We start from the raw sequence: 17,201 nt of genomic DNA, 5'->3' as shown, positions 1-17,201 counted from the left end.
ACACACAAGTTTCATGATTACATTCAGTATGTGATTCAAAACAATATACCTATAAAGAACTGCCTTATTCACTCCAAAGGCACCAACAATTAGATCTGGGGAAATAAAGGATCAGAATTAGAAAACACACTTAATATATAAAAAAGTATTGATCGCCATCGCCTACTTAGAAATCTCACTCACCTGGGTATCCATTCATGTCCAGGTCCTTGGCCCCTCTGAGGGCAAATCCAAAGCTGGCAGGAATCGCACCAGCAGCCCACTGGCCAGTTATCACCTGAGATGGCTTTTCCCTGAGTCCTTCGGAGTACCCGTTGAAGATGTAGACCAGTCCCTGCCGATCCTCCCCTCCAAAAGGACAGCTTATAGCCACATCTAACAAAAGGTCAATGAAGAATGTAGCCACAGCAGCCAAAGAAACCCCGACGCAAAACTCATTCTATTCAATCAACCTCCTTGCTTGGATTCCCATTCTTACCATTGAAACCATCCTGGTTCAGATCTCCCAAGGGCGCAATGGTGCTGCCAAATCTCCCGTACGCCTGGGTGCCAGTCAGGTTAGGCAGGCGGAGCTCCAGGCTCACGGGGCCCCGCTGCAGGTAAAGATAGACCCGGCCCATCTCCTCCAGACGCCCATCGGAGCCTCGGACCATGAACATGGGAGCTCCCACCAGCAGGTCAGCCATCCTGCAGACAATAAAGGGAAAATCACGGACCAATTCAAGCGCAGACACAACGACGCCTGTAATGGGTCAGCGGTGGCTTCCAATCTAGACTCTGGCAGAGAATGATCTAGCAAGGAAGGGACAGAGGAAGGAAGGCATAGTGCCGAGGTGTAAAAAAACGCAGACAACGTACGAGGCGACTACTTACCCATCACTATTGATGTCAGTCGTTGCCACTGCATACCCAAAATATGATCCCATCTGTGAAGAAAAATCCATGACCAAACATGTTAGGATCAAAAGACATTATCATCATCAAGATTCGGTTTGTTCGCGATAATTCATCATATATACACTCTGCGCCACTGGTTTAAAAAAAAGGGGGAAACATGAAGGCCCGATACGTTTAACAAGCGAGGCCCAGTTTGGTGCCGATTCTGTTCCAGATCTGTTTAATTTCCTGCAGTTCCTGCGATGAATTTTGAGTTGGAAAAGCAAATTGTGGGAGCAGTCTGAATTACCAAAGGGTAATCAAATTCACTTGTGATTTTATTTATTCAGCTGAGTCAATCATCACTGTTTAAACAAGCTTAGTTCCATTTCTATTCCCATTTGCACAAATTGCCGCTGCACCTTCCCCCTCAATAACTTTACAACAAACCACAAAAGAGACCAAAATCTAGTTAGGAACGTTGTAAAGGAAGTTATTTTTCCTTACAACATCAACAAGTTATGAATCTTTATAATGAGCAGAACAGAGAAAACACAGAGGAAGCGGAGTATGAAGGAGCTTTTAGCTCTACCAGGGCTCTGACTCACCTGCTCACCAGTGTAGTTAATCATGGTCTTCAGATCTGTAGCATTCAGAATAGTCACCTGCAACACAGCAGCCACATATGGTGACCTTCTTTTGTATACAGTTTAAAATAAACACAGTCTCTGGTATGGAATTCATTGCAAAAATAATCCCCACTGTGACAACATTAATACGCTTGTTTTCTTTCTTTCCTGCCTCGGTCTGCAAATCTGAAGTGGAGATCTTTCATCATAAAAGCATCAAAATTGGAGCCAAAATGAGAGCAATTAAGCTTTCTTACCAAGCCATAAAGCCTGAGACCTTTTGGAACGCCAGCCACAAAATCTGAGGCGCACAAAGACATGAAGCAAAGGGGGGGGGGGACATTTCAGGGCAAGCCCAGCAGGAGGGTAAGATAAGTTCAGTGTGCATATATACAATAATAATCAAATAAAATAGTGTAGCTTGTGTTTAATTCGGCTGTAATACTTGTGTTTTACATCCTGCATGCCTAACCTACAATTGGCCTATTTTGCATGCCTTATTTTATTTGACTTACCTTCCACCTCATCGCCACTGAATTCCCCGACAGCAATTGAGTACCCTGTGGACAAGAGGACAGACTTGAGCCTCCGCCTGCTTCGTGAACAGATGAAGAGAAGTGCGAATGTGCTTCTAATAAAAAAAAGCTTCCCATACCTTGGTAACTGTCATCGTGCTCAGACATCACCTGTCTGGTTTGGATCTGTCTCTCCACGGACTGCATGAAGAAGCCTGGATAGTAAGCCTTGATGATGTCCTCTTTGGCTGCGGTTATCACCTGACCTGAAGTATGACGGGGGGGGGGGGAAATGAAAAAGTTAACCTGGAAGACCATTTGGAGGCTTGTTTTTCACATTCCCAAGGCGCTGATTGCTGTGCCCTACACATACCTTGCCAGAAGTAGCTGCCTGGCCCTCCTAATACAACTCGGCCATCCTGAAAAGATAGAACTTAGACAATTAGTATAATCGAACAGGAACTGATCATCCTACAAACCCCTTGTGGTTCACTAACAGCTACTTAGTCATTACCGTTGTGAAGTCGGCACTGAATCCTCCCTGACAGTAGCCTTGTCCCACCGCAGCGCTGATCTCTGAAACACGCAGGAATGACGTGGTGCATCGTTACTCACCTCAAAGCAACAACTATTTAATATCACTACCCTCACATAACTAACGCAGAGAGAGGTGATGGTTACCTGTGCGGCAGGGAGCGTACTCCACAAATCTGGTGAAATTCTTGACTGAGAGGTAGCAAGTCCCTGTAGCGTCGGAGTGGGGGACGTCCTGTTGGGTCCGCCAGGAGTAGAGCGGGGCACAGGCCTGGGTCAGAAGGGGGGGTGGAGAGAGAGAGATACGGATTGCCGGGGTAGGGGGGGAGGGGAGGGAGGAGAATTGGTGATGAATGGCGCGAGTTTGGCAGGTGGGAGATGTTTTCCCAGTTGCAACATCACACTGCTGAACTCCGGGGGCTTAGGTCAGCGGTACATCTGGAGCGTGGACTCAATCGTAACTCAACCCAGGTCATAACCCATACTACCAGAACAAACAAAAGGCGGCTCAAGTTTTAGGGGTATGGGGGGAGGGGGGGGCACAACATATTTATTTGTGGTGTGTTGAGACTGGTGGTGAAAAGTGGACCCCGGGTGAGTGAGACATCAAGTAGAAGTTGTTTCCTACAGCCATGTGGCCAGAGGAGGCTTCAGTTATAAACAGCAGAGAGCACCAGTGTCGTGGTGCAGCCCAACCCCCCAAAGTCCCCCACCCACCCCGGAGAGGGTCAGCTTACCAGAATTGTGTCATTGTGAGAACGCACGGTGGCGCCGAACCACTGGTGCGACTTAAAGTCTCCCTGATGTTCGGTGTTGTTGAGCAAGACGTTGCGATTCCCTGGGAAAAACAGGGAGGAAATGACTTTGAGTGACAGCACCGTGAAATAACATGCATTCCTCCGTGTGGCTCTGGAGTCTCTTGATTCGGCCCATTCCGACCCGGGGGAAACATCTGGCCAGTTGGCAGGAGAAAGCTTTGCACCAGTTGTCGCATTATTTTTCATTGAAGACAACCAGGGTGAGAATTTGAAGAAGTTCTCCGTTTGGACCGGACGAGCTTAACCTCGCTGACCCTTCCCTCTGTTTGACCACCTGGCCACCAACGCAGATCTCCCACTTCCACGCTTTGACAGCTGCAGGTGACATGACAGATGGTCAGGGGAGTCAAATTTTAAAAACTCAACTTTATAGGTGGACAGATGTCACGTCAGTTCAGCAACGGAGAAGAACGAAATGCGCCCAAAATGGATCCGTCAAACCGAGTCGCATCCCTTCCATATCAAGTCACACGCTGAGGGGCGTCACGAGTGTGAGCTGACATCTTTGAGGGAAGTTCAAAAGCAAGCGAATCACTCCCTCCGAACCCTTGGCAAGACACGGACTCCCGAGACTCGGTCAGACCACAGGCATATTGCAAAAGAGAGAACAGAACAGGGTCCGACGCTACACTACGCAAGAGATCGCGACCTGTGTTGACGTGAAGAAAGCAGGCTGTCGACCCCCCGGCTTTTCCTCCCAGCCAACTCAGCAACTCGGAGCTGCTCCGTGTTTTTGTGGAAACAGCGAAGCGGCCGGAGTCCAACGATAACATACACATTCTGGAACAGCTTCCTAATAGCTGCACATTTCTCCAATTTTCTCTCGGATTTCATTTTTTATTTCATCTCGTTCTTCCCATTTGTTTTTCCTTACACTATCTCGCCCTAGTCAACATGTCTATATGGCCTTTCTCTCATGTGTTTTCAGAGAGTGCTGCTCCCTTCTACCCACGAGGCAGTAAGCAGAGAGATTAGAGGGTTTTCTTTTTTTTTAATAACACAACCGTATCTGCCTAATCTCAAACACCGGGGTTCCCTTCAAACATTATTCATTCCCACATACAGCAGCGACCCCTTGAACCATAGTCCATGTGTACAAAAATACAGTTAATGATAAGAACAGCTAAATAAATGGCTCCTAGATCTGTTTTACTGCGGGGTCCGTTTTCTTTCATTCTTTTTATATTTTCATAACAAAAGAAGCCCTTGTGAGACAAGGCAAACGCAAATAACTTTGGTTGCTTAAAAAAAGCCCAGAATCAATCAAAAAGATAAACCCTACACACAAAAGTATGGCTAGAGATGGTATAAATGTTGAGTTTACAGTGTGCAGTGAGTCACGGTGTGTGTCGCGTTACCAAAGCAACCAGAACTGTGATAAATGAACTATCCGTGTAAAATAGTTGGATCTAGCATCTAGCATCTAAGCCCTCACATTGCTATCAGCATTAGTCCCGTGTCACCATACTGGGGGGGCTGAAAAGTTCTGTTTGTTGTGCAAGGGAGTCGGAGCAGATTCAGATTGGAGATAGAGGGGAAAGTCGGAGACGGGCTCCATCTGACCAAAGTCCCCTCGGGAGGCCGGTTAGAGCGCTGCGCTGACGTGACGTGTCTCCTGGGACCAGCAGAGGAGTGTGGGGGTCTGGAGAGCGTCCATAGACTCCCTCTAGCCTTTGAACCGTGCGTGAGACAACAGCCATTAGTGGAGGCCGAGCCGCTGTGTGAGTGTGTGTGTGTGCGTGCGTGGATTTCTGTGTGTGTGTCGGTGGGGTTGAAGACAAATGGCCAAATTCACTCATCACATCAGCCGCCCCTGTGGGAGTACCGACAGCAGGGGAACAGAGCGGAGGAACAAGGCTCTGGTTTCTCCCTCTTTCCTCTTGCCGCCCCCCCCCCCCTCTGGCTTTCTTACCCTACCTCCCCTTCCTCCCATCCTGTATGTGCCCTTTTCACACCCTCCCTACTGCCCTTGCTCCACTTTCCTCCGCCAAGATCCATAGACGGGCTCTTATCTCGATGGGGGCGGAAGGGGATGGGAGGGGGGCCTCTGGCTACTTTGACCCAATTAGTTTAGGTTAATTAAGAGGGTCCATGGCCCATGGGTCAGAGCTCAAACACACCGAGAGACAGTGAGACCTATGACACCAAAAACTCTAGTGGAACAGTAGCACAATGTTAGACTGGCATTCATGGTGAAGATGAAAGTGAAAATGTCTGTTTAAACTTTATGGGGTAATATAGTGAAACTATTTAGCAATATAAATGAAGGAACTTTCAAGTAATGCATTGACATCCATTAATCAATCGACAGATTTAATCAACACAGTATGTGTATACAGCCCTTTGTGAGGCACTAAATTGTAAGCCAGCCCACCCAAATTGTACGTAACTGAAATATTCTGTAGTACAGAGGCTTAGGAATTTCATTTTCCCTGGAACTTTGTTTTCATGGCTCTAGAACTTACAATAAGAAATATCACATCTGCAGTAAATTAATTCCTGAAAGGTCATCCATGTAACAGTTGCCGTATGCATGCAGATGTCCATATTTTAATTGTTCCTCGACTGTACGGTCGATCTGCTGCGATCCAGATGTTGGAACCGACTGACACTCTGAACAGCTTCTTCAAAGGCCCTTGGAAAATATGAAGGACAGCCCAGGGGACTAACCTTCACCGTGAGGCCTTGCTGCTTGCACACAACATCACTCACTGTGGCCTCCAGCCAACGCTAGATTTTATGTCGCAAGAATGATAACGTAAAAAACAGTGAAGCAAAGGGCACCCACCACTGGTGTGCCCAATAAAAGCATATTGTTAAACCAGGTCTTGTGAAACAAGTGGAAACTCTGGAATTTTTGTCCTTATTGTGCATTGTGGACAATGAATTTAAGTTGGCCGACAATGCTCAGCATCAGGAAAGAAGCCAAATGCCCCCTCGGCAAATTAACCTCACGCTGTTGCGTGTGTGTTTTTTTTAGGGTAAGTTCATTCCAGAAGACAGCAGTCCTTATACTTTATCTGTCCCTTTGCTCACCTGGCCCTGTTTCTGTAGTAGAAAACGGGCTGATGGGTAATCTGACAACATCCTGAAACATGAATCCTATCATCAGACAACCTCCTCAATGTCCTTGTGTTCTCTCCCATGCTTTGACTTATTCCAACTGGAACCTTTTTGTCAGGACCGGGGGTGTCTGCTTCACCTGTCACACAAACAGGACCTTCCTTTGTGAGACCTGTTTGTTTATTGGTTGCGCTTATCTCCCTTAACACTCCTGGGGCAAGGCAACACAAACGCGACCTAGGTAAAGAAAAGAGCATCCTTCAAAATGTTCTTCAACAGCCCATTATCCTTTTCATCCCCAAAGAGGGGACAGGAAGAGGGGGGGGGAGAAAGGAGGTTCACCCTGCATTCGGGAACCAAATCGGCCGACAATAGCTCAGTGGAGTGGAACGCTGACGCCTGATCCTGAACTGTTTGGTGACAACAGGAGCCAAGAGGAAATGCTGATGGCTTCAAAAGCGTCCAGAGATGCAGCAAAGCTCTGCTGTCTTAAGGGAATTTAAAAACACACCACATCCCGTTTCTCACACAACCAGGTAAGTCGGTCAACTCAAATTGAGGAGTTCGAAGAGGATCTGGTCTGGTTGATGAATTGTTAGTGCCGCTTCCGGACCGCCATGCTTACCTTCCGTATCAAAGTCGATGGTGTGACAATCTCTTTGGCTGAGGCTCCATGGGCAGTAGAAGACGGATCCTCCCTCGGTGATGTTCACCTGCTTGGTGTTGGCCTTCGGAGCTCCGATCACCAAGCTCACGCTGCAAAAGTAGGACAGAGATTGAGACTCGCTGTAAATCTAACGTTACATGGTTACCGAACCCCGCGATCCGTACAAACACGCTCCGCCATCGCTGCGGTTTGTCGCTCGTGGCCTGGCGTGAATTAAAAAGCTTTAAACGTGATGCAGGAACGCATCTCACCGCTTTGTAGGCTGCGTTCCGACTCTCAAGCGAAACAATTCCAACAGGTTGCAGCACCGTTTAGCATGACTCCAATTCAACCCGTGCGAACCTGGGTACTATGCCACGTGCACCGGTGATGCACCTGTGGTGTTCACGGAAAACACAGTGCAGCGCAGTCAGGAGAAACACACGCGGTCTCCCCCCCCCGCAGGACAGGTTCAACGGGGAAAACAGAAAAGCAGACAGGCTGCTTCGAGGCATGCTCTTGTTGCTTCAGCTGTGCTACTAAACTACCGCCTCCTGGGAGCTGTACTGTACACCTACGAGAAGGCCCGCCGGCCACTTCAGCTCACAGAGAGAGACTGCGTGGGATGACAGGTGACTCTTCGGAGATGGATAAGAGAAGGAGAAACAAGAGGGAGGGTTAATGGGGAAAACAGCGATTTGGCCAGGGTAAAGTTGGACACAATATCCTTAAGTAGATAATGTGTCTTAATTGGATGATTTGGCCATTACGTCACTCTGGACCCGCTTGACCCGACGAGCATCCCAGACTGGCATTGATGCAGGGTGAAAGGGGGCAAGTGACCACTGAGACCAGGCGGTGTCAAGGGGGCTCCCAAGCAGGAAGGGCACACCCTTTCCTGCCCCAGATCATCCAGCGGAGCATGAACGTTTACGTCTTGGTCAGGCGTAGCGTTCCCCCCCCCCCCCCCCCCCCTCCCCCGAAGGGAGGGACTCGGCAGCGTTCAGAGGAAGACGAGGTCAAAACCGCAGTTAAACCGTGCAATATTCCGAGGTTTGTTATCCAGGATAATTAATCCCGCTGAAGCCACCGATCAACTCGGACAAACTAAATCACTAACGTTATGAGATGGCTTGTGGGGGAGAAGGAAAAAAAATCTAGCAGAAGGGGGCCCGGAGTGCGTTGGTGGTCAGGAAAAGCTTTCTAATCATTTCATCATCTATGGTTTTGTAAAAACATTACTGAGAGTAGAAGAAAAGACGAGCTCACAGAGTCAAACTCGTGGGTTTAATGTCCAACGCTGTGGTCCTAATACCTCATGAGAGATGAGATGATGTGCAATGGCAATCCTAAAAGTGGAGCAGAAACTCCTAATTTGTGTTAAAGGAGAATAATAGAAAAGAAAACAGTCCAACTCGGGGAGCAAGAAGCGGACCACGCTTCGCTGTGAGAGGGATTATCTTTGCCGAGTTGAGATGCTCTGAGCCGACAAATGCAATCAACAAATGTCAATAACATTTTCCAAATAATCTGAATCCAAGCACATGTATGCAACTGGCAACACAACTGGAGGATCATGTATACACAATCGTTGCCAAGGAAACCGCAGCATCTTCTTTGTTAAAGCAGACTCGAACACATCCCAGACATAGGGAAAATAATATGGGAAATAACATAATGACCAAATCATGCTGTAATCAGCAAGCTGGCGATTGAAGAGACTTTTCACTGCCGCACAGACACACACAGATGTGCGGACACGCAGATTGATAACCATCTAAAAAGCGCTAAATGAGGAGGAATTAGCATTTAATGGGGCTCTATCTGGCAAAGGATCAGTCGAGAACCAAACTAGTGTTTCTCCGCCCCACACCTTATCTCCAAGCTGTGTGCTTAAAAAAGGTTGAGCTTAGCATCATTAGCATTTAATGAAGCCGTAACCGCAGTCGTCTGGGTGCTGCGTTACAAATTCCTTTGTGAAAAGGAGACCGACTACATGACTCTTTGGATGGGTATGCAAATATATGTAATTGTTATTGGGGACCTGTAATCCTCAGCTGTTGAGCTGAAGGAAAGACTCGTTGGTTTGAATCCAGGCAACTGTGGTGAGTCTAGGGGACACTTTTTAAAGTAAAATAGGAGAAAAATCAACTGAGCTGTACATTTGTGTAATGCCAGTCTCAGTCAGTACAGACAAGATAAATATTCTGCTGTCACCAATTACTGCCGGCCATTATGAATATATTTTTTATGTATTAACACCCCTTTTTTGTTTTAAAAACCTGATACATTTTACTACTTACATCTCAGAGAATTTAGATTGCTTACAATAAAATTGTTGTCATTTCTCCACCTGACGTTTCATGGATTTTGTGCTGAAGTTCAACTGGTCAAGTATGCATTTGAATTAGACGAAGTTGCTTTGAAAATGACCAAATATAATATGTTCTTAATTAAATAAAAACCATTTTGCAGTAGCTACGTGGGCCACTAGATGGCTCTTTAAGGACCACCAGTGGGACCAGTGGTCGGGAACGTCTCGGAGATAAAGGGATGTCCAGTTCTTGGAGGGTGTGAACGCTGCACCATCACACGTTTGATGGGGATCCCAGCTGGCAAAGCTCAGGATGCACCTGAAAAGCCATTGGCCAATTTTCAGGTCGCTGACATGTTTTGTCTACTGAAGAATTAAATTACCCCTCACTTGCATTCATCAGTCTCGTGTTGCGGTGGAAGAACACCGAAACCCCGTTTCACCAGACAGCAACACGAGCGATCCCTCGGTGAGGGGGATCGGGAGGCTGTAAAGCATTTGGCAGCTTCAGCCCGTCTAGCATGGTCGACCCCACCAGCTGCCGCACGGAAGCCACCGATGAAGCATTAATTAAAGTGCTGCGAGCAATTTGGGTCGCGAATAAGGAATGCAGAAAACAGCAGCTTCACTGTGACTGGGGACTTGGGGGGGGGTTGTCTCATTTGAGGCTCAAGCAATCACGGGGCATTTAACGAATAACCCCCCCCCCCGCCACACCGCAGTTGCCAGACTCTAACCACCAATGTATGTGGGGTTGCGTATCAGGGGTGAGGCAGAGTGCTGGAACTTGCTGATGTGACACTATCGTAGCGTGGCCGCGGCAAACAAAATGTATCATGGGGTTTTACAGAAGGAGGTTGTCAGAGGGAAAATTCCTCTGTTACCACCCCCCCCCCCCCCCCTCCCCCACATCCCCGCCCCCTTTCGTCTCATTCCACATTTAATTGTCTTCCACCCAGCTGCAAAAGCTGATGTCACTTGAACACTAACCGCTTTAAGCCAGAAAGGGGGGGGGGGGGGGGGGGGGAAAGCAAATCGCATATGTTAATCCCGCCAGTGCCGGCTGCGATCATCATAAACACGGCTCACGGAGGACGCCGTGGCACAGACAAAGGGAGCTTTGGCCTTTCGGATCACAGAGCGATCCACAAGTGCTTAAACCGGAGCGGCTCCAAATCAGAAGAGCAACTCGGACGCAGCGAGGTGATCGGTATAGACCACCACCCCCCTCCACTCAGTAGAGATTTGGAGGCAAAACACCTCCAGAGAATCACTTCAGCAGCATAATGTGATGGTACCGGGATCAATGGGAGGAGACCCCTAGTTGACACACTGAACAGATTAATGAATAATTGCATGATGTCATCTCGCAGCAATATTGACTTTACAAAGCACGTGTGGGCACTTAGTGTGAAAGCAGCTGAAATGACAGAAACGAGAAGGACAAGTGGTGTGTGTGTGTGTGTGTGTGTGTGTGAGAGATGACTTGTTCTAGGCCACACGGAGCCACACGAATATCCTCACGTCCTCTCAGAACCAAGGCCAGACAGAAGCTGTTTGAGTCCTGACGTCCGCCATATGGACGAGAGCTGCTCTCTGGCACATGCACACGCACACGCACACACACACACACACACACACATTCTCAGTGCTGCCGTCCAGGAGCCTGACGGTGATGAGAGTAGCAGTGCCTTCCGGGATGGCGTGTGCGGACTACAGAGAGTCTACTGTACAGAGCTGAAGCCACATTTCTCATCAACAACGGTCAGATGGGAGCAGATGAAGGAGATGTTGGTTACAAGCCCGCAAGCCAGTATTTTATGACAAGCTAAAGATATTTCCACATTCCAGGATGAACTTGAAAAGGAGCAATTGAGATGTAAAGCCGCACCGACCAGGGTGGATCAGACGAGCAGTCTAGTCTGTTGAGGATCTGATTCAAAAAAAAAAAAAAATCCTCAAAAGCATAAAAGGGGTCCCGGCCAAGGTAACTAAATAATGTTTTTTTATTGTCAAAACAGGAACATTTTAGATTTAATATTTTAAAACAGAGATTTTATTGGCACTCTGCAGCTGGCAAGAAGTTCCCAGTCTGGTATTTGAAGGAGCAAAGTCCACACCAAGCTGATTTAGCAATCGCTACTTTTCAGCAGGCAGCAATCATGCTGTGCAGAACACGTCCTCCATGAGTCAATGTGTGAAAACCACCAGCTGCTCACTGACAAGTGAGACGTTTTAAACATCCTTCCACTTTTGATCCAAATGACTTACTTGAGCCAATGCATTTTTTTTTTTCTGAACCGTTTTCTCACCTCCACCCCCCCAGTGGCAACCCCGCCCCCCCCCTTTCCCCTTTCCCCCTTTTCACAGTCCAGCCGCTCTAAAATGCTCATGCAGGGAGTTTTAACTGCTGGGGCTTCACACCTCTCCACAATGCCCTCGTCAGGGGGTCCAGTCCTCTCACCTCACAATTGAGAGATTGTTGTATTAGACCTGATGATGGGGGAGGGGGAGGGGGGGGGGGGGATTGGGTTGAAAGCAGCTGTTGAAACATTTTGTCTGTTCACCCACCACGATCCCGGGCCACACCCACGCATACATACGAAACGTGCGTCCACACACAGTAACGGCCAGAGGATGCGTCACATTTCCATTGCAAAAATGAGATGCTAATTTGGATTCCCGCCATTGGAATTTCTGTAATTGGCCAAAGCGGGAACCATGGTGTCATTTGCTTATTGCTACATAAACAACAACCTCTACCAAATGACCATAGACGAGAGTTATTTAGTGACCTAGGGTTAAAACAAACCAGGCCCCCTGGCAGTCAGAGATTAAATCTAGCAAAGTACGAGTCAGGGCGACCCTGACCAATGGGCTGACTGCGTTCCCAAATAGACATGACGTCCTCTAGGCATTCCCAGCTCCATGGAGCAGACTTGACAGAAAGGTCCACGGGCCACACGGACATCTTTTTCCAGTGAAACGCACACAGGCTCATAATTTAACCCCCCCCGCCCCCCACCCCCCCTTTTACCAAGACTAGTAAAAGCTAAACAGGCACGTTGTGTGTGCATTTCTAGCCTAGCTAAGTACGTCCCAGCTGACAGCTTCGCAGACATAGCGTCTCTAAACCTACCACCCTGATTATCATTAGGTGTGTACAACTTTTGACTGGAAATGAGCTTTTCTTTTGGTAGAACAATAAAGTAAGAAAGTAATGAGTCATAGTAAAAATGACCTAAATAGAAAACATAACTTTTTCTGCCATCAGACAAAGGGCCCTATTGTCTGCATTCAACGGCAAGAACCTGGATGAAGAAAAGTTTGGCAACACAAATACACAAGCTGCGCGCACTCCTGCAGCTCCAACACCGACTGGTTTCATTTTAAAAAAAACACACACACACAACTCCATGGATATCATCATATACGAAGGAAGGACCCCTGTGAGAAAACATTGCAGTCCTAGTGGCCCGAAAGAGAGACCTCGGTCCAAAGTCAACATGAGTTCAACTCTAACCCCCGGATTTGGGGGGGGGGGGGGTGAACTCGGAACGGACAGGCTGACCTCGGCACGTTGCGGTTCACGGCCAAATGTTGTTGGTGAGCTAATGCACATCTCCGACACGTCACTGAAACACTTGCCAGGACTGCAACACATCTCCGTCCGGGGGGGGGGGGGGGGGTCGTCCATCATTGCACATCAGGTTTTTTTTTTAATTGCTCTATAAACTCACGGAGCGGTTTCCATTCCAAAATCAAGTGGTTATAAATGTACGTTTCCATAACAATTCAACAGGCACCAGAAGCTGCCTCGTCCTTCCATACACTCCGGGCCAGGTCTGTTATTATTTACAGCCCCCCCCCCCCGCCCCCCAACCCTTTGACTCCTATCTGCAGCGTGATGCACTCCCTCGTCTCTGCCTGGCACCGGCAAAAAAAAAAAAAAAGCGGAGGCAGTTACTGTTGTTTGATTTTGAAGTGACTCGAGGTGAGAGTCGGCCCTCAGAACTTCTCCCCCCACGATGACGAGGACGGTGTGCGTGGCACCGACGTGAGAGTTGGCCGTCTTCAGTAATGAAGATAAGGCACTCAACAGGGGAGCCATACTCCACTAGCGCTTCCTGTGTGTGTGTGTGTGTGTGTGTGTATCAGACTAGAGCCTTCCATTCACAGCTCACAGACACTGTCCTCGGGCTATCTTCCACGGTGGGCTGTCCGACAGTGTCTAAACTTAATTTTATTACACCAGGCCAGAGGGCACGACAGACCCCGACACGTGTACATAAACTTGTTGTCAAGCGTCAGACTGGGAGAAAGTGGGCCTTTGTGCTCGCGGGGACATTTTACGGAGGGACACGGAATCCTCGTCCCTCGTCCTGTGCATCTGCCATCCGTCTCGTCTGGTCTAACTGCTGTAGTCCAACCAGCGACAATTTTTCTTCTTCTTCTTCTTCTTCTAAAACGTAGCCAGGCGAACAGCAGCTCAACCCTCGATTGACCTCCCCCCCCCCCGGATTCCAGCTCCCCCGTCTCTCCCGAGTGTGGGCGATGATGATGTGACGGCAAAAACCAAAGATAACGGCAAAGTTGTTTCATAACTCTCCTGACATCTGCTGATAAGTGTCCACATCTAAGAGGCTGTGAATGAAAAGGGGCAGATATGTGCGTTTTGCAGATAAAGAGTCGTCAAGAGCCAGGATGGCAATTCTGCTCTCGCGTACTTTGTCTGCGCCTTTGAATACACATCATTCACGGGAAAACGACTGGGCACTGGGTTGAGGGAGGCTACATTGAAGCATGAATCTTGTTCTGCAGGAGCTTTGCCTCATTTCCTCACCTATGAGCAGGGCATCCCTTACGGTGGAAAAGTTCAGGTTAAGTCATCACCAGGATGACGTTGACTCCGTCTTGCACTGAATGAGTCAAGGAGAGATGACGGCAGAGCGGCTAGACAGTGGGGGGGGGGGGGGGGGGGGGGGTGGATGGAATGAAAAAGCCCTGCTGCTGAATGACATCAGCATAGGAGGAAGTGAGGAGGGGGAGGCTGGAGAGAGAGAGAAGAGAGGCTCATGCATTCAAGCTTCACGTCCTAAATCATCCCCCTCTCCTGAAGTCGCTGCTTCCCGTGGGGAGAGACCAAGAGCAGGGTGCTTTTGGAAGAGAGAGCGCAGGGGAAGGCGGGGTGGGGGTTGTCCCTGCGTCCCAGTGTCTGACCGTCCCCGGGAAGCGCCGAGAAGACACACGCAGGGGGACACTATAGAGCTGCCTCTGGCAGGCCTGCTCGGGCACAAAGCGCTTCGCCGAAATCCCAGCATGCTGACCCGGTCCGGACGGTGGGCCCGGGACTCCGCTGGTGCTGCTCAGCGGACACAGACCCAGCCAGGAAGACTGATTATGTGATACCTTGCATGCGGTTGCACAACCTTTTGTTAATGGTTATTATGGCGACCACAGGTTTTGGTCCGAGGCTCGCCAAAGTGTAAAAAAATGTAAATCAATACAGATGTCAAGTTTTCTCGGGGCTTTTCTTGCTGCATTCCTGTTGTCAGCGAGTCAGAACTCCCCACACTAGTATTTTCTCCTCGTAGTAGTAGGAGACATAATACCAAGCATTTATGCATCGGTCCTAGGGAGTCCCTCAAAAAAGGACTGAGGCCAAAAAAAAAAAAAAAAAGAAAGAATGCAAGAGGATCACGGCATGCTTGCTGTCACAGGGATCCCATTCCCACTGAGGAGGGGAAGCATCACTATCAGCAGCCGCACTTCAGACCAAGAAGATGCGATAGCTCAAGATTGCTGGCAACAGGCTTTGGAGAACACGGTTACAGAACTCACGAAATCCTCATTTTCTATGGATTTCTATGCACGAGTCATCTCGTGAATAACGTCTTCCATCCAACTGCAGAGTGGAAATAGAAATGTTAAGTCCCCCCCCCCCTCCCTCCCTCTCTCTATGGAAAGTTTGCAACACATTCGGACAACAACTTTTCAGACTGCACTTAACAGAATAACAGTACTTATGTTCTAAAAAAAAAAAAAAACACTCACCTGGCAGAATCGGCCAGATAAAAGTCTACAGCATATCCGAAGTAGCTCCCGTTAGGTCCGCTGTAAACAGCCGGGTTCTCCACGTCCAAGTTAAACGCCTCGCACGCACGGGACGCGACGAGCAGCAGCCCGCTGCCACAAAGGAGCGCGCGGACGAGGAGGGCGACCGGCGCCGGCGACTCTGCGCGAGACCGCTGCGAGCCCATGTCTGAGAATAAACGAATCCTCGCCAATTGGTTTTACGGTGTGGAAATTGTCCCGGTTATTTTTCGGGTCGGCAAATCAAGCGTGAAAGTTGCTGTGTGGATTGTTATTATTGTTTTTTTGGGCTAAAACTGCATCCCTGTGACTGTGAGCGGCCGGTGTGTCATTAGTGCTGCGGCAGCTCCTCTCGGCGTCTTCTCTCTCTCTCTCTCTCCGGGCCCACGCCTCCTCTGCACGCCGACTCACGGAGGAGCAGGGAGTTCCCACTCCCGTGACAAAGTTTGGAACAGAAGGAGGAGCCTGTGATTCCTTTTTTTTTTAAAAAGAAGAAGAAAAAAAAAGACACTCCTCGTCGATGTATCTATCGTGTTTACCAGTGTGGTGTAAACGTGGTCACTTTGGAGTTCAGAGGCTTTCTTTTATCGGCAACACAAGATAATTAACCAGAAAGAACAATGGATCCAAAAATCTTTTGATTTTATCTCACAGTTATCTTGAGCTTTTGTTGTCTGTTATTTGCTAGAAGGTGATGAGAAGGTCAATGGAGCTTCACCTGGCCAACCAACAGATTGGCTATTTGGTTCCAAAGCTGCGAATTACATGGTACTCTATTGGATCTTTATCTTTTGAGTTTTTCACTGATCAAGTTAGTATACACTGTTTTTTTTTTTTGCAGCTTCAGATCCATCAATGATTCCATTAACAAGATAAAACTAGGAATATGCCAATGCTCCACGTGTCCAATGAACATCGCCAAATATCTCATTCTCCAAGACTTATTTGTATAATTCCAGACTAATTACACCCTTCTTGCACACCCCTTACATCTCAACGAGTGATCCACATGTATTTCTATCTAATTACAGGCGACGCTCATCTCATTTGGGCATGCGATGTCCTCCTGTGCCGTGTCTGCGTCTGAGTCACACCAGACCGAGGAAAGTGGTGAGGCAGCCACTCGCTGAAATGAGACCTTCAATAAACCTATCCCGGCCCGGCTGGAATTAGTGACTGTTGGTTTAGCTGATTCACTCGAAGCCTCCGGGATTTAACGCAGAGGCCAAATTTGGCTGTGTGGCAGCAAAGCAACGTGAACTCTCTCCATCAAGTGCTGCTCGTATTTATAACCTGTCTGAAGCTCCCCGGCGCAGGGAGCGAAGCCTGACCGTAGACTGATGGGTAGAAATACTGAGTGTCTGTGTGTGTGTGAGAGTGGAGGGGTGAGGGGGGCGGGGCGGGGGGGGGGGGGGTCACAGCTGTTGGAGGCACTCGATGGTTCAAAGCCTTAATCCCTGAGGGGTCCCTCACTCTGTTTTTAGATCCTCGGGATGAGTTGTAGATGAAGCGGTGCTCAAGGCAGGATTGACAGAACGCCAGACAACGTGTGGCCCTCAAACATCGTTTGGAGACAAAACTTTGCCTCTGAAGTCACGGTTTGGTTTTCAGAACCACTGTCACATGCAAACTGAGAGATGAGTGGGTGTTTGTGTAATCTGCCACAATCAGACTTCTTAAATTCTGACGCCGTTGGTCAGCACAGCCCGGGTC

General features: G+C 48.5%; 1 protein-coding gene across 1 annotated transcript in view; it reads right to left on the bottom strand.

Annotated features, from left to right (window-relative positions):
* itga5 (integrin, alpha 5 (fibronectin receptor, alpha polypeptide)) overlaps positions 1–15,887 on the bottom strand; it is a 31,790-nt gene extending 15,903 nt beyond the window's left edge. The window contains exons 1-14 of the mRNA XM_037478060.2: positions 15,450–15,887; positions 7,061–7,191; positions 3,292–3,392; positions 2,702–2,825; positions 2,535–2,596; positions 2,394–2,439; positions 2,161–2,286; positions 2,021–2,065; positions 1,763–1,806; positions 1,485–1,541; positions 874–926; positions 479–687; positions 184–375; positions 50–95 (exon numbers count right to left, since the gene is read on the bottom strand). Of these exons, the coding sequence (XP_037333957.2) occupies positions 50–95; positions 184–375; positions 479–687; positions 874–926; positions 1,485–1,541; positions 1,763–1,806; positions 2,021–2,065; positions 2,161–2,286; positions 2,394–2,439; positions 2,535–2,596; positions 2,702–2,825; positions 3,292–3,392; positions 7,061–7,191; positions 15,450–15,655 (1,442 nt within the window). The 5' untranslated portion in view covers positions 15,656–15,887. The remainder of the gene's footprint in view (positions 1–49; positions 96–183; positions 376–478; positions 688–873; positions 927–1,484; positions 1,542–1,762; positions 1,807–2,020; positions 2,066–2,160; positions 2,287–2,393; positions 2,440–2,534; positions 2,597–2,701; positions 2,826–3,291; positions 3,393–7,060; positions 7,192–15,449) is intronic.
* Between the last annotated feature and the right edge of the window lie 1,314 nt (positions 15,888–17,201).

This window comes from Pungitius pungitius, chromosome 1 (assembly GCF_949316345.1).
Source record: "Pungitius pungitius chromosome 1, fPunPun2.1, whole genome shotgun sequence".
Lineage (NCBI taxonomy): Eukaryota > Metazoa > Chordata > Actinopteri > Perciformes > Gasterosteidae > Pungitius > Pungitius pungitius.
This window is presented reverse-complemented; position numbering and strand designations above follow the sequence as displayed.